Below are 26,560 nucleotides of genomic sequence, written 5' to 3'. Positions count from 1 at the left end.
CATTATGTCACTGGAGCTCTCCGTCGTCAGTCACGTTACACAGGTTTCCAGCAGGCACTTTGGGGGAGCTCCTGCTCTTTCTTTATCTCCTCCTGCTATCTCTTCATCTTTCTCTCTCTTCCTCCCTTTAGACAGGAGTTGATGTGTCTCTAGATTTAGACATACTTTTTTGAGGAGGCAATTTTGCTAGCTATTTGACCTTTTCCATTTTCCCAAGGCCCAGCTCCAGATTAGATTGCTACTCCATGTTTTGTAACTATGTGATTCGACAGCCTTTAAGATTTATTGTCACATTCCTTTACCAAAGCCTTGTACGCAAGGTTATAAATGTCCCGTGTTTGATGTTAACACTATGAGAATGTTAGCATCTACTATGATCTTTTCGTGCGTTGACAGAATTCATAATACCATTCAGTGTTTTTTCAGATCAGACATGTCGATAACTGATATTGCATTATGTGCTTTATCCAGTAAAACCCCAGCTTTGCATTCTCCGATTGTTAAGGCTCTTACTTTGTTGTGTTCAAGTGCACTTCTCTTCACCCTCACCTCTCCACTGTGGCAGAGCTGGTGTGTATATCTTTTTTTTTTTTTTTTTTTTTTTTTTTAATAATGAGAGCAAGGGCACTTCATTAGCACAAAAGGAGGCAGTAAGGAGGCAAAGTGTTTCTCTACATATGTGTGTATGCATGCAGTGGGTGGGTGGGTACAAAGGAGGTAAGCAGCAGTGTGGCACTTCACTTGACAAGTATACTAATTACTCCTTTTCAGTAGAGACGCTCCAGTCAGCCTCTGCCACAGTCTAATGGCCTGACCTAGGAAGCCTCTATCCATAGCAGAGCCTCCCCAGATCTACTATTACAACGGCTACACACACACACACCACACACAGTCTCATCTCACTGCTATCAGGGAGAATCAGGTGGAAGCAGATCAGTTCTGCCCCAGTAACCTCTTCAGGGACCGGGCTCCTCCTGCACAGGAGATACCACCTCATATCATCAACTAGTACTTGCACACCACCACAGATAGCTTTAAAAAAAGAAAACTGATTTTTTTTCTCTCTTCCCCTATCTCTCTCTCTCTTTCTCTCTCACTCTCATCTTCTGTTTTTTTCAATACGGGAGGATAAATTTAAAAGGAGTAAATTGGAAAATCAAATGAGGGCTTTAGGCAGCCGCAGAGATTTGCAGAGCTGTCGGCCAGCGTCGAAGAGCCTCATCCATCATGTCCCACAAGTAGTCAATTCCTCTAGTATCTGTAAATGTTTTCAGATATTAGCCAATTTATATGCTCCGAGATTCATCATGGAAAATCAGCTTTAGCGGCGCACATTATCAGGACCTGTCTCTCCCTTGCTCCATGAAGTTTGATGAACGAGTGCCCCTCCACGGCTCAATGGCTTGTGCATGGGTGGGGGGGGGGGGCATGTAGAGGAAATGTGTCTGTGCCCCCCCACCCTCCCAAGGAAAAAGTGTTTTCTCTTTTTTTTATTTTTATTTTTTTAATTAATAAACAAACTTGCAGAGGAGCTCATCAGTGTCAGGGGCAATAAGAATCGTCATCTGTTATTGTTTATTACAGTCCTCCCTCAACAAATGGTGCTATCTAATGAGGTTTCCCGGCATTTTTTTGTGTTCGAGATAATGACTTTTTCACCCTAGTGGAGAAAGGAAGAGTAGTTACAAATGACACAAGTAAGCAATGAGAAATCAAGCTGAGGTTATGTTGCTGTTACCTTGCTCTCTGTAGTTTATCTTGTTTTGGAGTTGCATATGAAAACAGGCTTGTGATTTGTTTACGCCGCTTGTTTTCTTTTGCAAATCCCAATGGAGGCGTAGCATTTCACATCTATTATTCCCGTCTTCTCTATTCTTCTTGTTCAGATGCTAACGGTGTGATATGGTGCCTTAGTCAGAATTTATACCAACATGGGACAATTACAGTAAATTTGGTGAATGTTTACAATGTGCAAAGTCGTGCTGCAGGGCTTTGTTCTCCGAGTCTGGTTTTCGTTAGATTATTCTTTTTTATTTTCCCGCATGTGTTTTTATGTGTGTCGTCTGTGGGAGCGCGCGTGTGTGGTTAAGGAGCGTGGCGTGTGTCGCAGAGAGGAGCTCAGGGTGTCATAGAGGAGTGCTGCCGTGCAAGGCGGGGGCGTCTTTAATAAATGTATGCTGATGTTGGAGGCTGCAACCATGCGAGGGATGCAAGGGCCCTGTTGTTATTTACTGCTGTGTTTGTGCACAGCAGCGAATCCTGGGCCTGCAAATGGCATTACAGCCCATGATGAATGAGCATTAGGGTAAACTCATTTTAAAAGCATCCTGATTTATTAGTGGCCTGGCCTTCCATTTTCATCAGGTCAATGCTTGGCTGAAATTCCACAATGTCAGCGCCAAGGTCACCTCTTTATGGCTATTTTTAACCCCATCTCTCAAATGGAGAGAAGGAACAGGATCCTATCACTTATTATGGCCATTTACTAAAAATATGAAAGAAGTGGAGAGATGAGTGAGAAACATAAGTCAAGTCCTGAAAGTGTGTTTTTTTTTTTTTTTGTTTGTGTTACGTGAGAGACCAAATGTGGTAGTGGTCAACCTCCAATTATGAACCCTAGTAAGACAAGAGCTTTAATGGCTGCCGTTTGCCTTCGGGGAGGTTTATTACACACTACTGTTTTGCAGAAGCAGCGTCAAATCTATAAAACGACCATTAGGAAGAGGGAAAAAATCAATCAAAATGCCATTAAAGTGGAATAAGTTGCCAATATTGCTGATGTGGTTGCGGGTCCTTTGATTTTCCTTCAGATTATTAGGCACAGTCGAGTAGTGACTTTGTTAAGGGAAACCAGTGTTGTTGGGGAGTAATATGTCTCCTGGCTTCATAAAGTTTGCTGCCTCATATTTCCTGCTTTATTGATTATCCATTATCATTTGTCATGACGTGTCCTAACTCAAGGGGAAAATATAACCCTCCTTCTTCACCACCGCCTGCGCTGCACAGGAGCACGGTATGGATCTGCGTGTGAAGGTACCAATCTCTGAGAAAAATGAGCAAAGAAATAAAGCACATCCCTGTGCCTTGCAGCCCTAAGAGGCAGTGTGGGGTTATAACAGTGGGCTGGGGGACTTCTGTGGATGGAAGGGACTTGAAAAGAGGAGAAGTAGCATAACAACAAAAAGATGTGGCAGGAAAATATGGAGGTAAATGAGAAAAATCAGGTGTCAACACAGAATTTGCTTTCGCCATTGTCTTTATTTCATCAAAAGGTTGGCAATGAATCACATCAGCATTGATTCTTCTTCTGATGGTTCTCTGAAGGTGTACAGTATAAGAAGAGGGGCCTTGAGTGTCCTAGATGTTCTTCTAAATGCTTTTTTATTAATGACAAATATTTAACAAACATCTATTATTACAGAGACAGTTTGTAAATTGTAAATTTTTCTTTTTTAATTTAAGTTAATGTATTTATAAGTCTAACAAACTGTCTTGCTTGTCTCTCACCTGGATTTGCTTGGGTGTATTGTACATTGGATGTACAAGCACCATCAATGCCTGGCATATATATCAAATATGTAACATTCTTTCTATTGTCTATATTACTGCATGTGTGTCAGGGTTATGCGTGCGTATGCATATAGATGTACCTCAGCCATTTCGTCACACAATGATGCAATCCATTTAATTCAAATCTTTTTAAGAAATGATTTAAGGATTTTTTTTTGCTGCTGCAGTACCAGCAAATCAATCCAGGAGTCTTTCCTCCCTGATTTATAATGTTAGTCAAGCCAGAATAGGGATGAGAGATGCAGAACAGTCAGCTTTCATAACATAGATAAACTACATGGGCCCCTGTGCTCTGGACAGAAACATTTATCTATAGAAAATCTGTGTAGACACCAAGCAGTCATCTGATTGACTAATGTGCAAATACTGACAGTGGCATGGTGAATTACAGTATGTCAAGCCTGTGTTCTCTCTCTATATTTACATTGTTACTTCATCTACAATAGGAATATTGTATACATTTGACAGACATTAGGGAAGCTATGAGGTTTGATGTAATTTGCAAAATTAAATGTGTTTTGTCATTTATATACAGCCTCCAAAACGCTTCTGAACAGTATGCTTAAGGAGCCATCTTTAATCCCAGATCTTCTTTTGGCCAACAACATCTACCAAGTGAGTTTTTAAACGTTTTTTGTTTCCTTAAAATGAAAAATTCTACTAAATGCAATATAATCTCATATTTAATGTAAAAATTAAGTAAAGTAAATGTGTATCATTTTCACCTTCCTGTAACAGATCTAGTGCTAATGTACAGTGAGTCTTGGAATTTAGCATCAGACACTGCACAGTATTTGGTGCTGAATTCACATCACAGTCAGTGTCTCCTGCCTTTTTCCTTTCCCAGAACTGCATGGGTTTCCTTCTCTCACGTCATTTTCACCCACCCACCCTTTTCTACACACCATAATATTTCTTCCCTCTCTCTTTTTTTCAGTGCACAATAAATGACTGCTGTTATGGACCGCTGGTAGACTGCATCAAACAGTATCCTATCCCATAAAATTTTAAGCCTGAAATTGACGAGGAGCTATTGAAAGGGATGAGATGTGTCTGCCCTCACCTGACATAAAAGTTCTGCTTCACAGGGGAAGTGTTTCATCCTGCCTGCCATCCCACTATCACGATACAGAGGCTGGAAGGTGATTGAGGGAGGAGGAGAGGATTGGTTGATCCAAATGCGTCCCAGTGCAGTGGATCAGATCAAATGTCCAGACAACTGCTAAACCCCAAATTAGCTGATTGATTCCTGTTCATTTATTTTATTTAATCACAAACAACATTTTTTGTAAATTAATTTTCATGCTGTCTAACTCACTAGTATAATTGTAAGCTACAAATGCTCCCAACAACCCAGTGCAGGCTAATTGGGGCCAAGCAGCTGGGTAGCAGACCCACTTTTTCCTGGGGGAGGCGACTTATTTGAATGAGTGTACACGTAGGTCTGTATGTCATTGTGTCTGTTCAGCCTTGTGTGTGTGAGTGTGTGTGGTGGGGCTGGGGTGCTCTGTTCATATTCAGTCAACCTTATCCCATCGTGCCCTCCTTCCACATCCCCCTCATACCTTGCTCTGCCAGTCCTCTCATCACTGTCAGCTTGGACTGATTTGCTTTTTCAGGAAGAGTTAATGATAGCCGCCCCAGTACTTCATCCACACGGGAGCAGCAACACTTAAAACATGTGTAAATTAAAAGACATTTTAAACACTTGGGTAATTGTGCAAGCCTCAGCAAACACTAAGAACTCTCCTTTCTGCCTACTTGAGCAAGCAGGTTGTATGCATAGTGGCCAGATTGTCTGTGGCATTAGGCATCCTAATGCAAAATGGCATGTATTCTAAAAGCATTTTTCCTCCAGCATTTTAGATGAATTAGTTCATGTGCTCCTTGCATTTTGCCAAATTGGCATTCGTTTAGTCTTTCTTATTTACGTAATGCACTTTGGAGATTTGTTGTGAAAGCTGATTAAGCTTGACTTAAAAACTCCAATCTTGCACTTGCTATACGTCATCATGAGAAGAAGTGGCTTTCAATTTACATAGTAAGCCAATAGTGGAGAAGAGCAGATTCTTAACTTGAACTGATTTCAAACATGTGCACAAGGTATTAAAAATAGCTTGGTCCACATTCTACCTCTATGTTTTGTTGTTTCAGTAGACGCATGAAACACTGCTGTCGCTGTATGTGTTGGAATCCTTGACTCTCTCTTCTCAGTGCTATTGGACAAGAGCATGAGGTGCTGCTCTGTGACAAACTGAAGGAGAGGAACCTTTCCTTTCTAGGTAAGCCATAACTTAAAATCACTGAGCAAGACTCATCCTGTGAATGCTGTCTTCCATTGATTTGAACCAGATACCCTTGGATGTTAATGCACCAAACTGTTAAATATTTAAAGAACAAAGCCTTCAAAAATAGCTGTAGATTGTGTTACCTGTAATGTTGTGTCAGGTTGCTGTTAAGTATTTTCTTTTTGATTAAATAGGAATGTCTCTTTATAGTATGTGAACACGGGTACTATTACTGTACCTACTGAGTGCAGTACAGAAATATATTGTATAACTAGATCATGTCTTTCCTAACTGCTGACTCGCTCCAACATTATTAAAACAGGTAGTGTCCAGGTGTGAAATTGTAAAACTGAAATTTTAACCCCCACTCACCCTTCTTCCCATCATACCCATCCCCTAGGTCAGATGAGTGATGAAGGTTAGGAGTTATTCCCTTTGTCATTAGGGCCATATCATTTATTTCAACCCAGAGTCCTGACCTTTCTTTAGGGCTGTACAGAGGACTGTTCTAAAACTGTCAGAGTTCGAGGGGCACTAGGGCCACTGGGGCAGCCTCACCCATCTGATAAATGGATTGGAAATAAGCTACCGAACAGCAGAGATGGTCCATTAATTTTAATCAAAGGTGATGTAAAAAGACGATCAGAGCCACATGACATTGTCAACAGCCCAGTAGGAGTGAATAGAGGTCCCCATCCTATCATGCACACATTTACACCTACGTAACCCACCCAGGATGTCGCTCTGCAGAACTCTGGCAGTCTCACTGACCTCGCTTGCCTGTCTTGCTCCATCCTTCTCGGACGCTACCTCCTCACCAGCGCTGACACCGCCACCCTCCATCTCTCTTCAATTCCCTTCCATGGCTCATTAGTCGAGCTTGGCTGGAGACAAAGAGGCCGGTCCTTGGAACGGAATGACCTGGTCAGCTTAAGATTTAATGGAGAAATCAGGTGTTGTAGGGATAACGGCCAAAGCTCGCCAGGAGTCAAGGACAATGGCTGCAGCCTTTGCAGGCAGGGGTCAGGCTTCCATGACTAGAATGCCAACCTTGTCCTCTTGCTGTATATTATACACAGCCCTTTAACTAGGCTTTACAGTTTTTGTGCAGTGACTGCAAATATGTGTGAGCAGTAGTAATTGTTTTACTGCGCTATCCTCTTCTGGTATTACCTCTGCTCTGCTGCTATTGAGGGGAATAGTTACGAGTACCTTTGTGAATGCGCTTTGCTCAATAGCCCGTGACTGATGCACATACATTTGGCTTATTACAGAACCTATTAAAACATGTTGTAGTGCCATAGCCAGATGGTAAACTTCTTGCTCTTTATCTTCTGTAGATGAAAACCAACTCAGAGCTAAAGGCTATGACAAAACGCCTGATATCATCCTGGAGGTTCCAGTTGGTTAGTATTTGCATTACATATGTCAATATTTATCTGAAATAACTGTCTGCCAAAAGGGGCCCTATGAAAGGCATTATGCAGTTGTCCAAATCTTGTCGTTTTAATAGCAGCTCATTCCAGATTGTTTCAATGCTGGAGGTCCCATTTGAGCATTTTACATCTTGTGTTGCCTTTTGTCACTGTTTTTTGAATCTGTTTGTTTTTGTGTATGAAAAGCTGTGGAGGGACACATTGTGCACTGGATTGAGAGCAAAGCCTCATTTGGCGATGACCACAGCCACCGCACTTATCTGAACGAACAGTTCTGGAGTTACTGGAACAGGCAAGTCTTGGCTTCATATTACGACCCTTTCTTTTGTTTGTATTCTGTTCTATGTGCTTTATCTGAATGAGCCATATAATGTCATAGGTGCCATGCTGTCTGTGTGTGTATTGTTTACAACTTCTTCTTTCTGACTACAAACCACAATCATTTCTTTTTAGCATTTTGAAGCAGACTCGTATCTATGTTTAACAACGCTAACCACTTCCTGCCTGGCACAGGCCACACTAACCCGGATTAGCAAGTCGCGCATCTGTACATCACACCAGATCCGTAACCACTTTTCTCACTTGGAACCCGTCACAGTAGTGATGGCCTTTAAGCCTGATTGTTTTTCAGAGTAACACACATTGTTTTTGAAGTTAGACTGGGAAGTGGGTGATTAATTCATTGCATCTGTTGTCATGAGAACTTTTGAAAAGGAACTGGTTTGTTGTGGTCTGGTCCTGGGGGAACAGTGGTATGAAATGACAACACATAACATATTGCACTGGGGTTGTAAGGGGATATTATACAGTGGTATAGTTTGTATTTTAAAGCCATGTAGTAAATTGTGTACATTGTCAATCTCTCCTTATTAAATAGCATCAAAAGGTTCTGGCTTTGAGCACCCATCATATAAAGTGTAAACAGCTCATGTAATACAATGCTGACTATTATATAGGCTTCATTTCAAAATAAAGTAACCATATAGAATGAGCTTTATGTTGGGGCACACAGACAGAACAGTTGGAGTCAAACACACATGGTCTTTGCATCCCTGCTTTTCTCGGCACAAGGTTGCAGGCACCACACGGCCTTCATTTGCCACGCTATAACCCAGGTTCGTCTCAGCCGTGACGGCCATCTGACATGTTGTGACACGGTGCTGCAGCGCCAGAAGGTTTCAAACCTCATGCACAGTCGGACCCTCTGCCTCTGTCTGGTATGGTTTTTAATGTTTCCAAACATCAGAGTTTCTGTTGCAAATAAAAGTAGAAAAAGTTCAATTCTAACCAATTTAAGCATACATAACCTGCATTTAAAATGCAATACAGTTTTATAATTTATACCAGAATAAAAATTTAATTATAATATCTATATGTAAAAACCCAGAAGCAAAAACGGAGAGGTTAAGTACTTCAGTCACTAAATTAAATGAAAAATGTTACAATAAATAACGTCACATTCAGAAAGTGTGAAGTGACTCCTGAACATCTTGGTAATTATGACATTTTAGTTTTAAAAGTAGTTTTCACTATATCTTATAGTGTTTACCTAATTCATAACAATGAAGCAAGAGAACTTTCATTTGATTTCCATCCAACATGATTAAAATGCAATGAATGAGGTCAAGGCCATCATCAGTGGTTAGGTTCCTCCATCTATCCTTGGTGCTTTTCTTTGGTTCTCATGGTAATAGTTTATACTAGGTCAAAGTATCAGAATACTAACAGTTCAATTGGATGTTTAAGGTTAGCCAGAGCCTTACATATTGACCCAAGGGTGTCCTTCATTGATATTTACTGCGGCAGCCTTGTCTGACTTTATTAGGAATGTGTCAAATAGATCGCACCATGTCAACCAGGAGCCTGGTCAGATAACACTGTTGTGTCAAAAAAAAATGTCAGAGCCAACCTTCTCCAGCAGTCTTGTAATGTTTAATTGACATTTACTGCTGACATTTCCAAATGTGCCTCATCTTTGTCTTTTTGTTGGACCTTATGCATTATTCTATATACATCTAAAATTCAAGTGTGTGCAGATGTGTTTGTTAAGGGAAGGCTGTGAATATATAGGTCCACATTTTTTTTGTCTCAAAAAAAGTAAATGATTAGGGGACATGTAGATGTGGGCTGACATCATCCTGCTTTCACTTCTTATTAGTTGCCTTCACTTTATGAGATGAGCCCTGAAGGGTTGATGTTTAGGATGTTTGTCCATTCCTCAAATTCATATTTCAGTGCTCGACACTGAAGCTTTTATTTATTTATTATTTGACCGCCCTTGCAGTCTCACAGTGGTTGTAATTACTTCATTGCCCCTGACTGACATTTGCAGTGATTTGTTTATTTTTCATGAATTCCCTCTTTGCTTTAACTGAGCGGCTTCACCCATTGCTTGTGTTAATTGTTCTCACTTTGCCCCCAAGCATTTTCAGACTGAGCAATGGGAACATGTTTTTGTAGAAAAGCAAAAAAACATAACTAATTTTCCCTCCAAAGCCCTCACCAACTGCATTTATCATCCAAACAATAGTCTTGCCAACACACTAACCCCATAATGAACCCCTCTTCAGTGGAGTGAGGGGTAATGACGCTTCACCTACAAGAAAAAAAGAGAAAAAGGGGGGAGAAGAGAAAAACAGTCTTTTACAGAATCATGCGTTGTGTTCAGGCCCAGTGCCTGGATGAGATGGCGAAGAAGCAGCTATTGGTGTCTTCCAGCCATCAATCTTAGCTGGTGGCGTTCCAGAGCCAGCAAGCCCTCTGCTCTGACGGATGTTCAGATAATTGAGTTATCCATCTCTCCCAACTATCAGAGTTGCATAAAAATTATTCACCTGCTGGTGAATATTAAACACATAATGAGCCTCTTGTGTGTTTTAGGAGAAGTGGGTAAGGTTAAACACAGCATGTAATGAAATATGGACCCTTGTGTGGTACCACCTTAACTGCCCTATCCTGATTATGGTGTGCTTAAATCAATTACGCTTGGCAAAGTTCCTTCCATAACTCACCAGGCTGCAGCTAAAGTTCTTTTTCTGTTTTTCTGATTAGGTTATTGAATTACATAAATGATCAGCAATATATTTGTGTACTGGACTATTAAAGTATAATTTCAAAATATAGACTTCTAAATACCTTTTTAGCAAATCAACTTTACAGTAGCAAACGAAACAGGTAACAAATGAAATCTGTTCTACATTCTCCTTTTTCCATTCAGCCCATCCCAAAACAAAAGATGTGTGGGAATAAGCTTGGACGACGGTGCCCCCCCCCCCCCCTCCCAAACTAAATCAGCTGTGAGATTCGTAAACTGCAAATGTGTCAGAGTTGAAAATGTTAGCACATTTAATGGGGGCTTGAAAAGGTTAGATCTGATAAAAAGCTGTCAACCATCCACCAAAATGATTTATAGCAATATAATGGGACAGTATGCCTCATTTCTCCCTCATATGAAATGGGGGGGTTAAGATTTTTGGATTTACTGTTATACATCATGTGGCTTGACCACTTTGAAGTGTGCTGATTTGAATGCGTTTTGTTCCATGTGGACTTTTTATTTTAGGAGCAAATAAAGACATGAAGTGTTGTAATGTAGATAATTTGTTCTCTTATAATGACTGGCAAAAGAGTCTCATACTCCAACGATGCACATTTACCTCCATTCAAACATTGCACAAATTAGATTAGTGTCATTTGTTGTAATTTTTTTTGATGCACACAATGGAAGCAAAACTACAATTATTGGGAAATTCTGAAGACTCTCACCAGACTCTTTTTACAACATCACTAATCTGCTGGGTGACACACTGACTAATGAATAGACAGAAGTCTGATTTATGTGATGTTTTATGTTGGTTGACACAGCTGCAATTAGACATGTTGAGTTCTTTGTGAACTTTTTCCAATTATATCTGGATCTACAGCTAAAATTGCGCCTGCGATTCTGTTGCAGTCTAAGAAGCACCAATCCACTGGCGACATCGAACTAATTTTTTTGATCTGGTATATTGTACTTTCTGTCATCCTGTTTTAATAGACATGTCTATCACTTTTTTGTTGAACTTTCCAAAGATGTGATGGAGTGAATGCTTAATTAGTGGAGTGTGATGACACCATGTGTTGTAGACATCCTTAAATGAATTAATCTTATTATGCTCAGATCTTCAGATGCGTATGACTGGATTTGGTCTGTTGACAAATATGGGGATGTTTATGTACCCTGTATATATGTATTGCTCAGAAAATAGCAAGGTGTATGGACCCATTTGGAGCAGTGGTATATTAGGAATGGAAGCCTCAGCAGAAGCAGCAGAGCCATCATGGAGTTGGAGCAGATAAGAGATGTCACCTGAGAGAGTGCGCCCACGGGCCGTGGCTGCTGCTGATCCAATGAGGCTGGACGTTACAGGGCTGTCCCCCAGGACAGGTACCAGTGTTTCTGGGGTGACAATGTGACACGTCCTAGACCTGTGCCCTGCCCTACTTTACTGTACCTTCCTGTCTGTGATGTGCACAACAAAGACAGTAAATGTATGTATTTACTGTAATCTTAGCGGTGCTCGTATGTACATTAATAGATGCCTGACTTCACGTAGCATATGCTCTTCTATTGTGCTGTTAATGAGGTTTACATGGTGTAACGGTTGTGGGGTAACCACTTAATATGCATGGTAATTTCTACGTAAATCTCAGTTTTCCTGGCGAAGTGTAATTGCCTCTGACATTGGCTTCCTCTTATTTATAGCCATGGACCCCATGCACTACAGGAACGAGGCCTTTTTATTGTTTCCTTTGTTATCACATCCTCTCGTAGAATATTCCACGGCTAGAAAATAGCTATCCACAATGGTGGTTCCTTTAGGGCTTTGTGAGTGTTTGTTTTAGGGCACATCAGCACACAGGAGTGCATTGCTGCACAAGCAACTTGGAATATTAATGGCAAATGACACGTCGCCTCTGATGCTTCAAGGATTTCATGCTTTTAAGGATGCACATTTGGGGGCATTGTTTAAGGTGTCTGGGGTGTAATCCACGCTCTCAGGTCTCCAGCAGCCTCGGGATTTAGCTCTGGTTAAGCCTTCATATCTCCCCTTTATTTTTGTAGGGTTGTATGTGTGCATTATCTAAATTTGTCATTTACCATTGAGTGTGAGAGCAGCTTTGACATGGCCTGTGTGTGTGTGTGTGTGTATAAACGAAGAGCAGGACAGAAAGCGGCACCTCAGCAATATATATCCCTCCTCCTGTCTTTCTGTTTGCCTGTGACACTGTGAGATGGAGAAGAAAGCCTCAAGTAAAATGAGGTGCAAACATGTCGACTCCGTGAATTCCTGTTTTGCTATGCAACTTTTTAAAAGACGAATGTACATTTTTTTGTCAGCTTTCACGATGTATGTCATCAAACTTGCAGAGGCACACTTTATCCCCCCTCATTTTCTCAGTCTCACTGCCTTTTCCTCCTTTTTTCCTCTACAATGACTTTCTGGGTTTAATTCCAGGAAGACATCAGCAGCATTTGTCAAAAACAGAGTAGGGGTCTAGCATTTAAAAGAAAATCATCTTATAATCCTCAGTCTAAGAGGAACAGTTTTTTTAGCTTTCTGGCCACTAAACCAATCCTGGTCTACACCACACTTAGTTTAATCTTTAAATTTACACTTACATATGCCGTACGCTAGGCAAATACATTTTGAGCTTAATATATGATGCATTACACAGATCTATGCACACCTATTACTATTGACAATCTACATCTGTAAATTTAAAAAAAAAACAAAAAAACCTTTAGACAGCATCCTTTGAATTACATATATAGTACTGTACTGTATATACAAGCTCAGTGGTTGTAACGTTACACTTTTTTAATGCTATAATGTTTATATAAGATCTCAGCTTGACCAATTCACTGACTTAATTACATCTAAGCCAGGAGTCATGAGACAATTCCTCCATGTTCCTCTAAAGACCCAAGGAGAGCGCTGGACCATGAGGCCTGTGGCATTTCACAGGAAATGGATGAGATCAGGAATAGCTATGAAAAAAAAAATAACCCAGACAATACGACCTTTTGTTTTTCCATCACTCAACGCGGTCCTGTCATTGTTTTGGAAGGAATTAGGTATAGTGAAAGAGGGTTTTTATTTCTCCTTAAATAGTCAGGGAAAGCATGTTTTAGTTCTGGGCATGTGATTCCATGACGGGGCAAGTGTTTAGGAGCTTTTCGGGTAGGATTATAATTCCTCTTGTATTTTCAAGGATTATTATAATTTGTTAATTTGTTTCTGTTAGGACAGGTCACTGTATTGGTCTGTGTGAGGTACAGGCTCCTTGTGCTCATATTAAAAGTTGCCCAGGTTAATTAAGACTTGTTAACAGCTGTCTTGTTCCATTTTGAAGCAGTGCTCTTTTAAATGTCACACATTTATGGTTTATGGAAGCCAGTTTTCTTTGTGTTGGTGCAGTCGTGCCTCGTGTATTTCAGGAACATTTCAAAAGCTGTAAACACTGTTTCAATTTATGACCTAAAATAAGTAGAATATTTTTACCAAGTGGCAACCGAGGAAACAATGCTTCATATTTCTTGCCTTTGTGTTTAAAGAGCAGCTCTGTGTCTAGCAGATAGTGTGCTGGTCTGTGGAAGCCCATCAGTCTCTGTGTAGAGCTGGTTGCTTGTGATAAGTGGTTCCTTACAGATAACTTAGACACTGGGCTTCTTTTTATAGGCTTGCTGTCCCTCACGTAACCTTTTATTTTTTTCTCCCCATCAATGCTTGTTTTCCTTCTTTGTTTTTAGCTTTTCCTTGACAATTTTGTAAATAGGAGCGGTAGTAAATAATATATTAAAAACACGCAGCACTAAATCGCAAATTTATCTTAGCACCTCTGCCAAAAATGACATCAAAAATACCTTTGCTGTTTTGAACCTGCACCTGTCACTTTAAATTGTAGTTAAGAAATAATTCCTATTTTTTTTTATTAACCATATGACCCCATCTTAACTATTGCAGAGACCTACAGTATAATTGATTGTAACTCTTTGGAGTCACTTTGATTGATGCACCACCAGTAACTTAACTTAAATAGCAGCTGAAGAATTATTTGTTTTTGTGAACTTTTGCTTCATTTTTCAGTATTCAATCACTTTATTGTCTTGTTGCCAGAAACAATGAAAAAGATACAAGCACATCTGAGTCTTTGCTCACCGGCCTGGCATTTGTTAACAGGATTCATCAGGACTCTCTCCTCTCCCCCATCTTTGTTCCTGGGCCACCCTCTCCTGTCTCTGGTTTGAGTTTCATGTCTCTCTGCGGTATGATTGCCTGATAGCTTAAACATCTCTGCCTGCCTATCCCATAGTGGGAGTGTGTAATCAAAGACACATGAGGGGCCTGTGTCCAAGTGCTGACCTTTGGATTTTGCTCAACAAATTTGGAGGTTAAGGTACAAGATCTACTAGGTCAACCGATTTGTCTACACAAGCTCTGTCAGGTCCAGATATGAATTTGACCTCTCAACTCAATTAAAACGTCTTAGTAATAAGTGCATGCTCATAATGACAGCTGACCATAAACAGCACCTTTGTGACAGGGCCTTAAGGAATTAATAGGCTAATAATATGATCCAAACTCCACCTGCGTCTGCTGTGGATGTGACATTTCATCGTAGGTGGGAAGTTGAAATGATATCCAATCCTTTTGCTTCTGGACCGATGTGAGATAACAGAGGGATGCTTTTCTGGACAAGTGAAATATAAACTCTGTGCAGAGTTTGGGGCTTTGAGCCGCCCCCCTTTGAACAACCGCCACTGAGATGTCTGAGAAATGTAGTTCTCATTTTGAGGGATATCTCTATCAACTGGCACAATCGCACCCATGCACCCCCCTCCCCATCTTAAATCCAGAATATGTCTCTTCGATGGCGCCTGTGTGTTTTAAATGACCACTCGTATTTTTTGTAATGGGTGTCTGAGTGTCATGGAGGTTACAAGTGAAAGGGCAGAATAGAGCTGTCTGGTGAAAGGCCTCCGATAGGAAGTGCCACTTCAATTTGAGCACAGCTGGGCCGGCTTACTGTCCGGCCCAACATGTCACATTCTCTTCTCCTTTGACTAGAACGGATGTGAAAACTATTAACTTTACACAGAGTTTTGGCCTGAACCAACACTGATCCTTTCTCTAATACATTACTTGTCTGTTTTGTCAGGGCTGCACATGGACAAAGACTCCATCAGAAGCTATTTACATTCTTGTTTCTTCATTTGCTGACCTTTTATTCCCCTTTTTTGCCAGCAATGTGACAGCAATATACTCCTTTTGAAAGAAAATCACGTGCCATTAAATCACAACTTACTTTTCTTTTTATATCACACTGGACAGACCATTATACTACACCTCTCCTAATTTGGTGATGAGAGGGTTTAACAGTTTGAGGAACTCTATCCACTGCGCTGCTGACAGTCCTCAGCCCCCTGAGCCCCTGCTAAGGAGGGAGCTCGTGGTTAGAAAAAAAAAGGCTTCTGGCTCTGGTTTAAATATTCGCTGTGGTTTGAATTAGAAAGGGGATAAATTCTCTGAATAATGATCACAAAACATTTAGCTTCAGCTGCCTGGGTGAAACAAAACACTCGCGAGTGAAACTTTGAACCGCTCTTCCTTTTTTTTTTCCTCTCCCAGACGTTTTGTTTTCCGATTATACCACTGAGTTCATGGGAAACTGACTCCAAGGTTACCTGCACCCCTGCAAAGTGATGGAAAAAAAGGATTACGCTACGAGGAATGTTTTTGCAGTTAGTTGAAATATTACTAACCTTGTCAAATGTCATTTTGAATGAGAAAGCAAACATATTTTAATCAGGATTTTTAAGGGCAGGGCTTCGCAGGCTGAGGAGAAGAGAAGGGGGGTCAGCTAGCTGCAACATTTGATGTCATGTTTGGTCTCTCTTTCTCCGCTCTGACGCGACTGCCTGGAAGCATGCTCACTTTCTTGCTGTGCTCCCTGTGTCTCTTTATGTTGCGTGCACACACAATCAAGTGGAAGAAGTACTGAGAGGTCTTGGAGTAGTCTGTGCTGTAATCCTTATAAAAGATTCTCTTGAACTTCATCTCCGCCTTGCTCCCAACTTCAACCTCTCTGCATAGACTGAGGTTAAATGTGAAAATTTCAGAACTTAGAACAGGTTTCGCTTCCTTGTAAATCTTTTCAGTTCTCACAATTACTGTTTTAACAGCAGCAGTGGGAGGGGGCAAAGGGATATACATTGTAAATTATGTTTGACAGGGTGGGTTTAGTGGTTTTGTTGTGGCTTGTCTTTAGTTATTACTCATACTTCCTCCTGCCACAGATAAGACCTGCTGGTGAACATAGCAAGGTGAGCGCTGGCACAGGGCCCTTATCAGCAGCATTGATTTAGGGCAAGAACCCAGTGACAGAGGTCATTGTGCAGTAAAGCCATCCATCATTCAAGTTTGATTTCTGCTCATACCTGTCTCCAAGCTGTCTACACGCACGTACAGAAGGCGGTTCACAGACTGTCAGAGGCGTCAGGAAGGTTCGACTAGTGGGAGGTACGATGTGGACGGTGTTTCCAAAAGCTGAGTGTAATGTTGTTTAAGAGATTACAGGCATTAATGTTTAAGGAATGATTGTACTGTAGGTTGACTTATAATTAAGATTTTTAGATGTAATGTATCCTCTAGTATTTCTGTGGGATTCACAAAATATAAGTCCTGCGTTTGAAAGTTGCAGAATGTAGCCTTGAGCCTGTTTATTTTTCAGTAGCTGATGCTTGTCCAGTCACATAGTTCTGCCATTTTTTTTTCTCAGAAATTGTGTGTCCCAAACATTTTCTGAATATGCATTTGAGATGCTCATTTTTTCCCCTGGTTTAAAATTCTGGGCAGTTCTGAGGCTGCGGTAAATAAATTTACAATCATAAACACAGAAGACGAGTGTTTTCCCCCTTTTCAGGGGTGTTTTTTCAGATGTCTGAAGATGAGTATTTATTGCTGTTAATGTTGTTCATGGCCTTCGTGGCTAGACTTGTAACTTTTGGCTTTAACTTTGTATTTGTACTGGCATCAAACTGGGGAGTGCATACTTTCAAAGACGCTTTGAGTCATTATATTGATTTGTCATGACGATTATTTAGTGCGTTTTTTGCTCTAACTTCTGCAAAGAGTTGGAAACTGCTCTGTTGGAGATTCCTGTGGAGTGATTGCATGTAAATGGATGTAAACAGACTGTGCTGCAGCCTAAGGGGAGAGATACTTTTGAGTGTATAGGTCTCTTTAGTGATGCTGAAATAGCTAGCAAGGCTGGTGGTGCTGCTCACTCCAACCTTCCTGAAGATAACTTAAGTAGCTCATTACGCTTCAGTCTGTAATCAAACCCATGTCAGGTTGTCTGCGAACCTGGATTTGTGTGGTGGATTTCAACTAAATACAGGGGCAGCTTAAACATTTTATGGTTCTCTCTTCAAATTAAAGTTTTTTTTCCCTTGCAATCCCCTCTAAAATGTGTCATATCCCATTACACAAATTTGGATATGGTAAATTAGGGAGGAGAGTGCTTATGCTATGAATATGTTGACTTTTTTGTGCTGTGTGCAGAGGGTTAGCATGCTGGGGGTTGGGGGTGCCGTTAACTACTAAAAGTTGCCTTGAATTTTCTCCCCTCTGAAGATGATGTGTTTTTGCAATTCAAATATTTGCTCATTCTCTTCTCCATTGCAAAGCTCCCTTTGAAGCGGAAGAGTTCTATCAGGACCAATGACAGTGTGAGTGTGCAGCGTGACAGCGCAAGAGGCAGCGCTGGACTATTTCTAACTGCATATTTAAATAGCAAGGAAAACCTAAATCAAAAATGTATGCAAATGGCGGCATGTTTTGCATGCTGATATTTTTATGATTTGAAGCTTGCATATTCAGGTGGTGGTTCAGTACGTGCCTAGCTTTAGCAACATTAATCAAAATTACTTCATCCGCACACACCACGTCCTTGATCTCCTTCTAAACGAGCATTTCTGGGGGTGGAAGGCCTGCAATTTGGCAGATTTACTTTTAATGAAAGCGTTGCTTAATGTTTTTACGGACTGTTTTAAGTGGGAAGACATACTCGAGGCCTTAGGCTTCACTGGAAAGTGTGTAACCCAGAAAGTCTGAATGCATGCTTCTTAAGGCGATTTCTCTCTTTGCAAATCGTGGAAAACCCAGCCACCTGATCTCCTTTACATTCAAAGCAGCTATTTATACTCCTTCATGTTATGTGGGCAAGATTCCTTTCACTTAGATGAAGATTTCCGATGTATTCATTATGTTGAGCATGTGTAGCGCGATAGTGTGTGGGTGCTTTGGGAAATGTAGCTGTTTATGCTGTGACAAACATCAAGACAAAGACCTAAAAAGGGGCCCGAGGCATGTCTGCGCTCCGCAAGGTATAGAAAATACAGTATGAAATAATTAATTGAATTGTCATCTGTATGAGCAGCTCTTGCTCTCTGCACCCTATAATTCGAACCTCTTTCTCCCCCTTCCCCTCGCCACATTTTTTCTCTTCTTTTTTTTTCTAAACAGCAATTAATCTCATTTTTAGTCCAATTTCCAGCCCTCTGCTGGAGTCAGAGTGAGTCCCCTGTTTTGTTCCTATTTGGCTTGGTTCCTCTGCATAGTCATTAAGGGCCCAATTAATGTCACCCTTTAGCTGAAGAGTGCTCATTTTTATTGGGAAGCTGACAGTCACCGCCATGAGTGCCGCAGTGTAATATGCATTAATTGCCCTGTAACACTGGTAATTACCAGTTCTTCAAGCCTCTCAGTAAACTGTCATGCCCAGACACGACTGCTTTGAAATAGATTACTCATTAGGGGGACCTGCCCTGTTTTCCAATAGGGGCTCGCTGGGTTGGCATAAAGACGAAAAAAATCTGGTGCTTGAACAAATAGTTGCCAAGAGCAATTTCCTATTACAACTTTCCCGGTGACGGCTCCTCTCTTTCTTTCTTTCCCTTTTTTTTTTTTTCTCAGATGGCATTCCAGCTGTCACTTGAGGTAAAGATCTGAAGGAAAGTCACAGGTCCACCGTAGATCTTGCTGATAGCAGTTGGATTGTCTTCCCCTACCAGTTTGACTCCTTGAATGAAAATGCGCCCTGGGATTTCTCCATTCAGCAAAAGTACCTTGGTTTTCACCAAATCCTTGTGTTGATTGTGTTTTGTTCTTCGTTTTTGCCTTTGTACAACATTGCCCTGGATGCCTAAAGACTACTGTATAAGCGCAGCCTAGAACGTGCTTGATGTGGGGCATTTCAAGGCCTCTGTACATCAAGATCAAGGCCATCTTGATGTGAAGTTCTTGTTCAAATATTAATGCAAGCCTTTCTAGGCTCTAGTGTTTGCAAACTGTGGAATCTCTTTTTTTTTTTTTTTTTTTTTTAAACATTAGCTTTCATTACAACATTAGTGTTTCACAGTTCCTGAAACGTGTCCTGTGTAACTGGAGAAAAAGAAATTGATAGTGAACGCAAATAGAGGAATTTAAAATGGTCATAGGACAAAAGCTGAGGATGTAGTGTAGTGTGGGTGTCACTGTTGCTTTGTGATAAGATATTTTTAAAGGAAAGACTAAATCAAACAATGTTGGTTATCGCACATTTGCTGCACAGAAGGGTGTTGGCCCATTGAGTCACACTAGAAACAATATTTAGATTTCGCCACAGCTTTGTAAATGCTGCAAGTGTGCACTGGACGGTTCAGTTTTTTTTTGTTTTTTATTATTTAGTTTTTTTTCACACACTTTTATGTCATTACCTATTTACCATAGCAGAGACAAGAACCAAATGTGAAGCCCATGGAAAACTTGTGTCACACGCGCCCACACACACACACACTTGGAAACTGAAACTACACATTCACACGCGCACAAAGGTGCTGCCTCTGTTTCATCCTCCTTATAGCACCTGCTTCAGGCAATCTGCTCCCACTCCGTCTCAAATGAATTTTGTCACGGCCTTTCAGATTCTCAGCCGGCGAAGCGCTAATGAAAGGAGATAGTACAATTTGGACTGACCAGGTAGCAGCCAGCAGTGCACAGCTGAGAGCAAGGAAATGGGGACACACCCCTCCTTGAAACAAAAGACAAGTCAAGCGTCCGCTGATTTACCCATTACCCTTTTCATTAATACCCCGCAGACCTTGCTGTGCGGGTGTGTACGGCCGTGCGCGCTCGTGCATGCGTTTATCTGTTTGTGTTGGTCGAGCACTTATCGAATTGTTTATGACAGGCTTAATTGGGCTAATTGAAGACATTAAGATTACCTGTCAGCTGTGTGTATCCAGACTCCCTCTCTGTCTGACAACTCCTGACAAGTGAGGGACCCCGTAGCATCCGTCATGATGGAGCATTCCCAGGCTGTAACAGGGACAATAGGGGCTACTCTAATTTAATGTGGACAGCCATAGCGGCATGCCTCAACCTCCCTTCCTTACTGTGTGTGTGTGTGTGTGTGTGTGTGTGTGTGTGTGTGTGTGTGTGTGTGTGTGTGTGTGTGTGTGTGTGTGTGTGTGTGTGTGTGTGTTAACTATAAGTGAGTGTTGGGGGGCTATGTGCATGGCCAGGCTAATGGAGTCCCCTTTGGCAATGTGACAAAGTGATGAGGCGGTGTGATGGGGGGGTGAAAGGGGGTCTGCAAGTCTTTAAGGACATGAGAGGGAAGGTGCTCGGGGTGATGGCCTCCGCAGATTGAGTGACAAGAGAGGAGCACTGACATCTGTGTGTCCGTGTGAATTGTATGGTCACTATTGCTGCTTAATCAGAGCCACACAAACTTGTTGACCAGACCATATGTGTGATGTTCCTTCCCCTTTTTATTGTATTACCGAACACTAAGTTTAATAGTTTTGACGTCATTTGTCCTTTGATTGAACCGTTTCATCTAGTTATTGACCACAGATGTTGCCAGATGTTAAGCGGGGCACGTTTCTGTCTTCTCGGGCTTAAGGAATGTGCCTCTGCATATTTGTTTCGAATCACTCTCTCTCTACCCCTTTTTTTTTTTTTTTCTTGTGTGGGCATTGTGTGGACGCTTTGCAGCGTCGTCGCTATGACAGATAAACGCTGTCAGCCCAGGAGATCCCTCCGTTTTTGTTCTTCTGCGAAAGGGCTTGAACTGTCAAGTTGACAACTCATGAGACCCTTAGACTCTGCCCTGCTGCCTCTCCCAGTCTTTCTGCGCGCTCCGTGGCCACCCCTCCCCATATACCCAAAGAGTGAAAATCAATACCAGATTGCCTGAGGACCACTGTTTGGTGTGGGCCTGACCCCTACATGTCCCCCACTCTGCTTCTTTCATTACACGTAGCTCAGTATTTAACTTCCATCCTGATCCCTCGCCTAATTAGTTTCGATAAGCTCCGAGTCCCTCCCCACCGTCTCTCTCTCTCTTCACTCTCGCTCACACAGCAAACACACAGATATTTTGCTTTCTTACCCTTTGAAGGGACACTGCAGGCTGGGAGTAATAAAGAGACAAATCCCAACACGCGAACAGAAGCCCGCAGCGATTCTTGAGCTGGGATTATTGCTTTGTTTGCATTGCAAATTTTTAAAAACTACAATGAAATTAGATTTGCACCCCAGATCATCAGTGAAAACACTGGGGATATCCTATGTTGTGAAAAGCTAATGGTGCTCTGTGGTTGGCCTGTTAGCAAGTCTAAACCCACATTTATGTGGCTTTAGACTTGTTTTAGTTCAGTTTTCCTCGAGGTCTTTACATCAGCTAGTGCCTCTCATTAATTGCCCAGTCCAGTTGAAAATAACGGTAGATGTTGAGTCATCATACAAACACATGCAACATTTCCAGTGGTCTGTCTGCTGGAGGTCTATGTTTTCATGTACCACCCACATGTCCAGGTGCCGCTGCTGCGCCGGCTGGCCCTCCGACCACTGACAAGCCCCAACGACTTGTCGGCCCCTCTGCTCTGCCCCCCGAGGGGCTAAAATTACCCTCAGGAATGTAAACAGACTGCAGAGTAAGCACACGGCTTTCTTTGGGCCTTTGCCTGAGTCCGTCTCCGACTCCCCCCCACCCACCACCACCACTTTACAAACTGCAGCGGTTCCTTTTTGCACTCTGCGGCCAAGGTTGAGGGTGACGATACTGTTTTTTTAGATTAGTAGTACCAGTAATAGTTTATTGGTAGTAGAGCTTCACTGTTTGGTGATGATAATCATAATGGTGACCTGTAAATACTGGATGAATTTAGATTTTAAATTTCTCCTCCTGTCCGCTTTCCCCTTCTCATTTTAGCAGACAGATGGGCATTCTCACCAATTCATTAGGTGTGTGGGGTAGCTGTGAGCAGTGGAGTCTGGCTGAAGAAGTTCACTGGGCCAGGCGCTGACATGTTGATTTAGTGGTGGTAACACGACTGCACTTCCAAAGGTGCTGACTTGGACAAAAGCCAGGCCTCTTTTTCTCCCAGGGAGACATTAGAGGTCACACTCTAATTTTGGGGCAGGGTGTACACAGGGATGCAGAGGCCAGGAGGCCCATATACAACAACACCTGCTTTTCCATGCCTAACTTTTGATTCAGCGGCAGCCGAATTAGAGATGTTAGACTCATGCCTGATCCTGACAGAGGAAAAGTAGATCATCTGTTTTTTTTCAAAAGATGGATGTTTTGCCACTTTCCTTTGCGAATCCTTTGCAAGTGAATAAGCAATATGTGTTTGAAACCTAAAAACCTACAATAATTCAAGTATTCCATATTTATAAATGAATGTCAGTCAGGTGTGTCCAAGCTAGTATGACAACTTTAATATGCATTCATCAGTAAATTGACTTTGTAAAGTGACTTGCAGCGTAACAAAAACTAGCGCCTCTGGTTGTCTGGGGGTTTATTTTTCTCTTTAAGCATTTGTTAAAGACAAATCGCCACATACCAGGCACACATCTTTTGACCTCACATATAAATATGGTCTCCTCCGCACGCACGTAACACTGTTCCTCTGCTGGGCACATCAAGTTTGCTGGCGCCCGGTCGAACTGACACTGCCCTAGCGAGGGCAGATAGGGTTACAGTACAAACTGTTGTTGATTAGGGCCGTGCCTGTAGTGGGGGATCATCCTAAATTGAAAACACATTAGCTGCCAGGGTTAAGGGCAGGATTAAGATCGGGGCCGCTCAAGGCGAGGAGCAGCAGCAGACACAAAATGGCCGTAGCCTGCCTGCCTGCCTGCCTTGACGCCGTTTCCCCAGAGAGGGAGGTGGCAATTATCGGCCAGGGCTGCTGGGACTTCACAATAACAGGTTAAAGGAGCATGTATCCCCCTGACGCTGTGGTCCTCTTCTGTCTGCCGCTTCCTATCCCCCAGCCTGCCACTATGGGAAGCTTCCTGTCTCCAACCAGATCTTGCAGAGATTCATCAACGGCCAGAGGGAATATCTGGAGAGATCTCCAAATTAGCATTGTAGCCAGTCTTATGGGCCTTAATCACCCTCTAATACCATTTTCTGCTGAAATTTTTGTTTTGCACTTACAGCATTTGGAACAAACAGATGGTTACACATCAGTTTTATCACTTTAGTACAGCACTGCGATGAAATACATCATGTGCCATATTAATTTAATATCGGCATCAAGTGTTAATGAATACCCACTCAGTGTGTCATAACTGAAGAGATCAGACCATTTTCATGATATGTAGCGTCATTAGAGAAGATGGAAGTCGATATCTGTGGAAAAGATAAGGTGAGCATGGACTGTTAGAATGTTAACCTTTACACAGCCAGAAGAAACGCTGATTTCCATGTAGGGAGGGTTCTTTTTCCGATTTGCGAACCCTTGTGATTGTTATGGCATCACCGCGGAGCTGTCGTCAGGAGATTGTTTTGTCATACATAGTGTCCTTGGTGCGGTTTGGATCAACTTCTGAACACTAAACAAACAAAGCTAAAGCCAGACCACACCTTGTTTGGTTTTGCTCCACATCCAAAGCAGAGCAGAGTGTGTCCATGCGTGTCGAACCATGACGCCATAGATCTGAGAGGGGCAACCAGGACACATTACACACACAACGCACACTTGTCCTTTAGATCCGTGGTACTAATGTGGTAGGCGACATGCTCAGTTAAGGGACGTAACAAGTTCCAAACACTGATCAAGACTTCTCCCTTTGGCTGCAGGATGTTTTGAGAAGCTTGATATCTTACAAACAGACCATAACGAAGACCAAATGCTGTGTGCAGCAGTGCTTTCTATTTCTCTTTACTGCACCACCAAACCAAAAAAGCTCTACACTTACTGGATTAGCTTATTCAACTAACCATGTATAAGTTAAGTTATCAATCAGCCGAGTGATTTGGATTCTGTCGGCTTGTGTGTGTTTAACATGATAAGATTTAGGTTAATGTGAGAAGGTGACAGAGGTGATAGGAGACCCGGGAAAGTGATAATTTGTTAGTGGGAGATAGAGACTGGAGAGACCTGTAGTGCAGTGATGTCCTGAGAGGGTGTGAGGAGTAGAGGTTAAAAATAAAAGTCTTAAAATAAACAACTAAATTGTTTATTTTTCTATTAAGAACTAGTTTGTAGAGTGACTTGCAGCACTACATCAGTTATATGGTGGTTACTTTTTTCAAATCCAGTGAGCTACATATCTTAAACACCACTGAATAATATAGTAAAATAAATGAATCTAGACCACGTTGAGTGTTTTCTACTTGTGTGGTCAAAGGTGTGGGCATGTCCAGCCACAGAGGTTACAGTGGTTGCTATGGTTACCAGATAAGGCACTCGGATCCTCTAGTCTCTCTCGTCGTCTTACTATCTCGCTTCAGTGAGTGTAAATTAGCCACTAGTGCATCGTACAACACACTGGCTCCACCTGACCTCCCATCCCACGCCCCTCATTCTTACACATAACTCCTCCACACCTCTGTATTAAACCTAACACTGCAGACACACAAACATCCGCACCGTACATATAAATAAAACGCCCTCACTTGCAGCAGGGACAAAGATGAAGCACATATGCATCACGTTTAATTTTCATACCCCACTGACAGAAGACATAAAACCGTCTGGGAGGATGAACACCACGTGGAAGATGTTTTATTTTTATTGCCCTCTGTTCCACCTTAATTATGATGCTTGTGTAGGTTTGGGTGGCTCATTTAGGGGCTCCCTGTATTTGCTTTTTCTGTATCTGAGCACAATTGAATTTTACCTTGCCCATAAACCCAAACAGGGCTCTAGTCATTCTAATGACTTGTTTGTAGGAGGTTAAGTCTGTTCAACTCCTGTTATTTATGGACAGTCGGACGTGGATTATTTACGTCTGCGTTCAAGGACAGCCCTCGAGTCACAGTCAGCTTTAAAATATCCTCTTCGGCCTGTAGATGAAGCTACTGTAACAGTTTGAAAATACACAAGTCTCCTGGCAGATCCCGGGTCACCGCCTTGCCCTAAACCACCACCACACACACACACACACACACACACACACACACCATTATCTGAGCTGTAAATAAACCTCCACAGCAGAGACCTGCCTGAGAAGAACAGCCCTTTGTCAATATGCATATTTTCTGCCTTTTACTATGTACACACTTCATCTGTCTTCGAGGCCCCCTTCACCCGATCACTCCCTGCGCTTTTTCTTAACAGAGGTTGAGTAGGCTCCATACCTTCATTTCAGGGAGCAGAGAAAAGTCTGACTAAAGCTAATGTTTGGCAGCGCTTTTGTGGCCCTACCTTGTGACCTGATGTATGGATGCTGAAAACAAAGAGGCCTTTGTGGGGAGACGTCGGAGACATAGAGTTCACCCTCAGGTAGAGGCTTATGCAGTCTAAATCACTGCCGACGCGTTTGTTTAAAATGGGTCTGTGTGGTATGTAGAATGAAGTGAGGGTGTTTTAAAGTCCAGCGTAAATTTGTCTTGATTTTATTGATAATTCATCATTTCAAGTAATGTGGTTTGGCAGAAGGGCTCGGACCCTTGGAGTTTTACTAAAGCTTTTCCTCACCAAACATGGCAGATCAAATTAACCCTGATCTGTGTGTTTGGTGGAAATGTTCAACTCTGACTCTCGGAGGGTTTATTCTGAGGACTGGGAGTTTTGTGACCTCTGGCAACCTCAGACTTCTCAGAAAATGAGAAGTGTAGACATAAAGTAAGGGAAGCAAGCCTCTATAATTTAGGTTCCAGTCTGTACTTCATTGTATTTGTATTAAATGTGCACGTCATGTTTCACTAGTGCTCTTT

The 26,560-nt window shown here is 41.9% G+C and overlaps 1 protein-coding gene across 4 annotated transcripts in view; it reads left to right on the top strand.

Moving 5' to 3' along the window:
- Positions 1-26,560, top strand: part of cdin1 (CDAN1 interacting nuclease 1) — a 56,064-nt gene that overhangs the window by 16,518 nt on the left and 12,986 nt on the right. For 3 of the 4 annotated variants that reach the window (XM_055506018.1, XM_055506016.1, XM_055506017.1), the window contains 6 exons: positions 4,106-4,185; positions 4,508-4,557; positions 5,785-5,852; positions 7,199-7,264; positions 7,481-7,586; positions 19,315-19,338. In XM_055506018.1, coding sequence (XP_055361993.1) covers positions 4,106-4,185; positions 4,508-4,557; positions 5,785-5,852; positions 7,199-7,264; positions 7,481-7,586; positions 19,315-19,338 — 394 coding nt within the window. The remainder of the gene's footprint in view (positions 1-4,105; positions 4,186-4,507; positions 4,558-5,784; positions 5,853-7,198; positions 7,265-7,480; positions 7,587-19,314; positions 19,339-26,560) is intronic. The other variant, XM_029138883.3, reaches the window with a different exon arrangement.

The sequence above is a fragment of the Betta splendens genome, chromosome 22 (genome assembly GCF_900634795.4).
Source record: "Betta splendens chromosome 22, fBetSpl5.4, whole genome shotgun sequence".
NCBI classification, from domain to species: Eukaryota; Metazoa; Chordata; class Actinopteri; order Anabantiformes; family Osphronemidae; genus Betta; species Betta splendens.
Note: the sequence above shows the minus strand (reverse complement) of the source record. Positions and strands in the feature narration are given on the sequence as shown.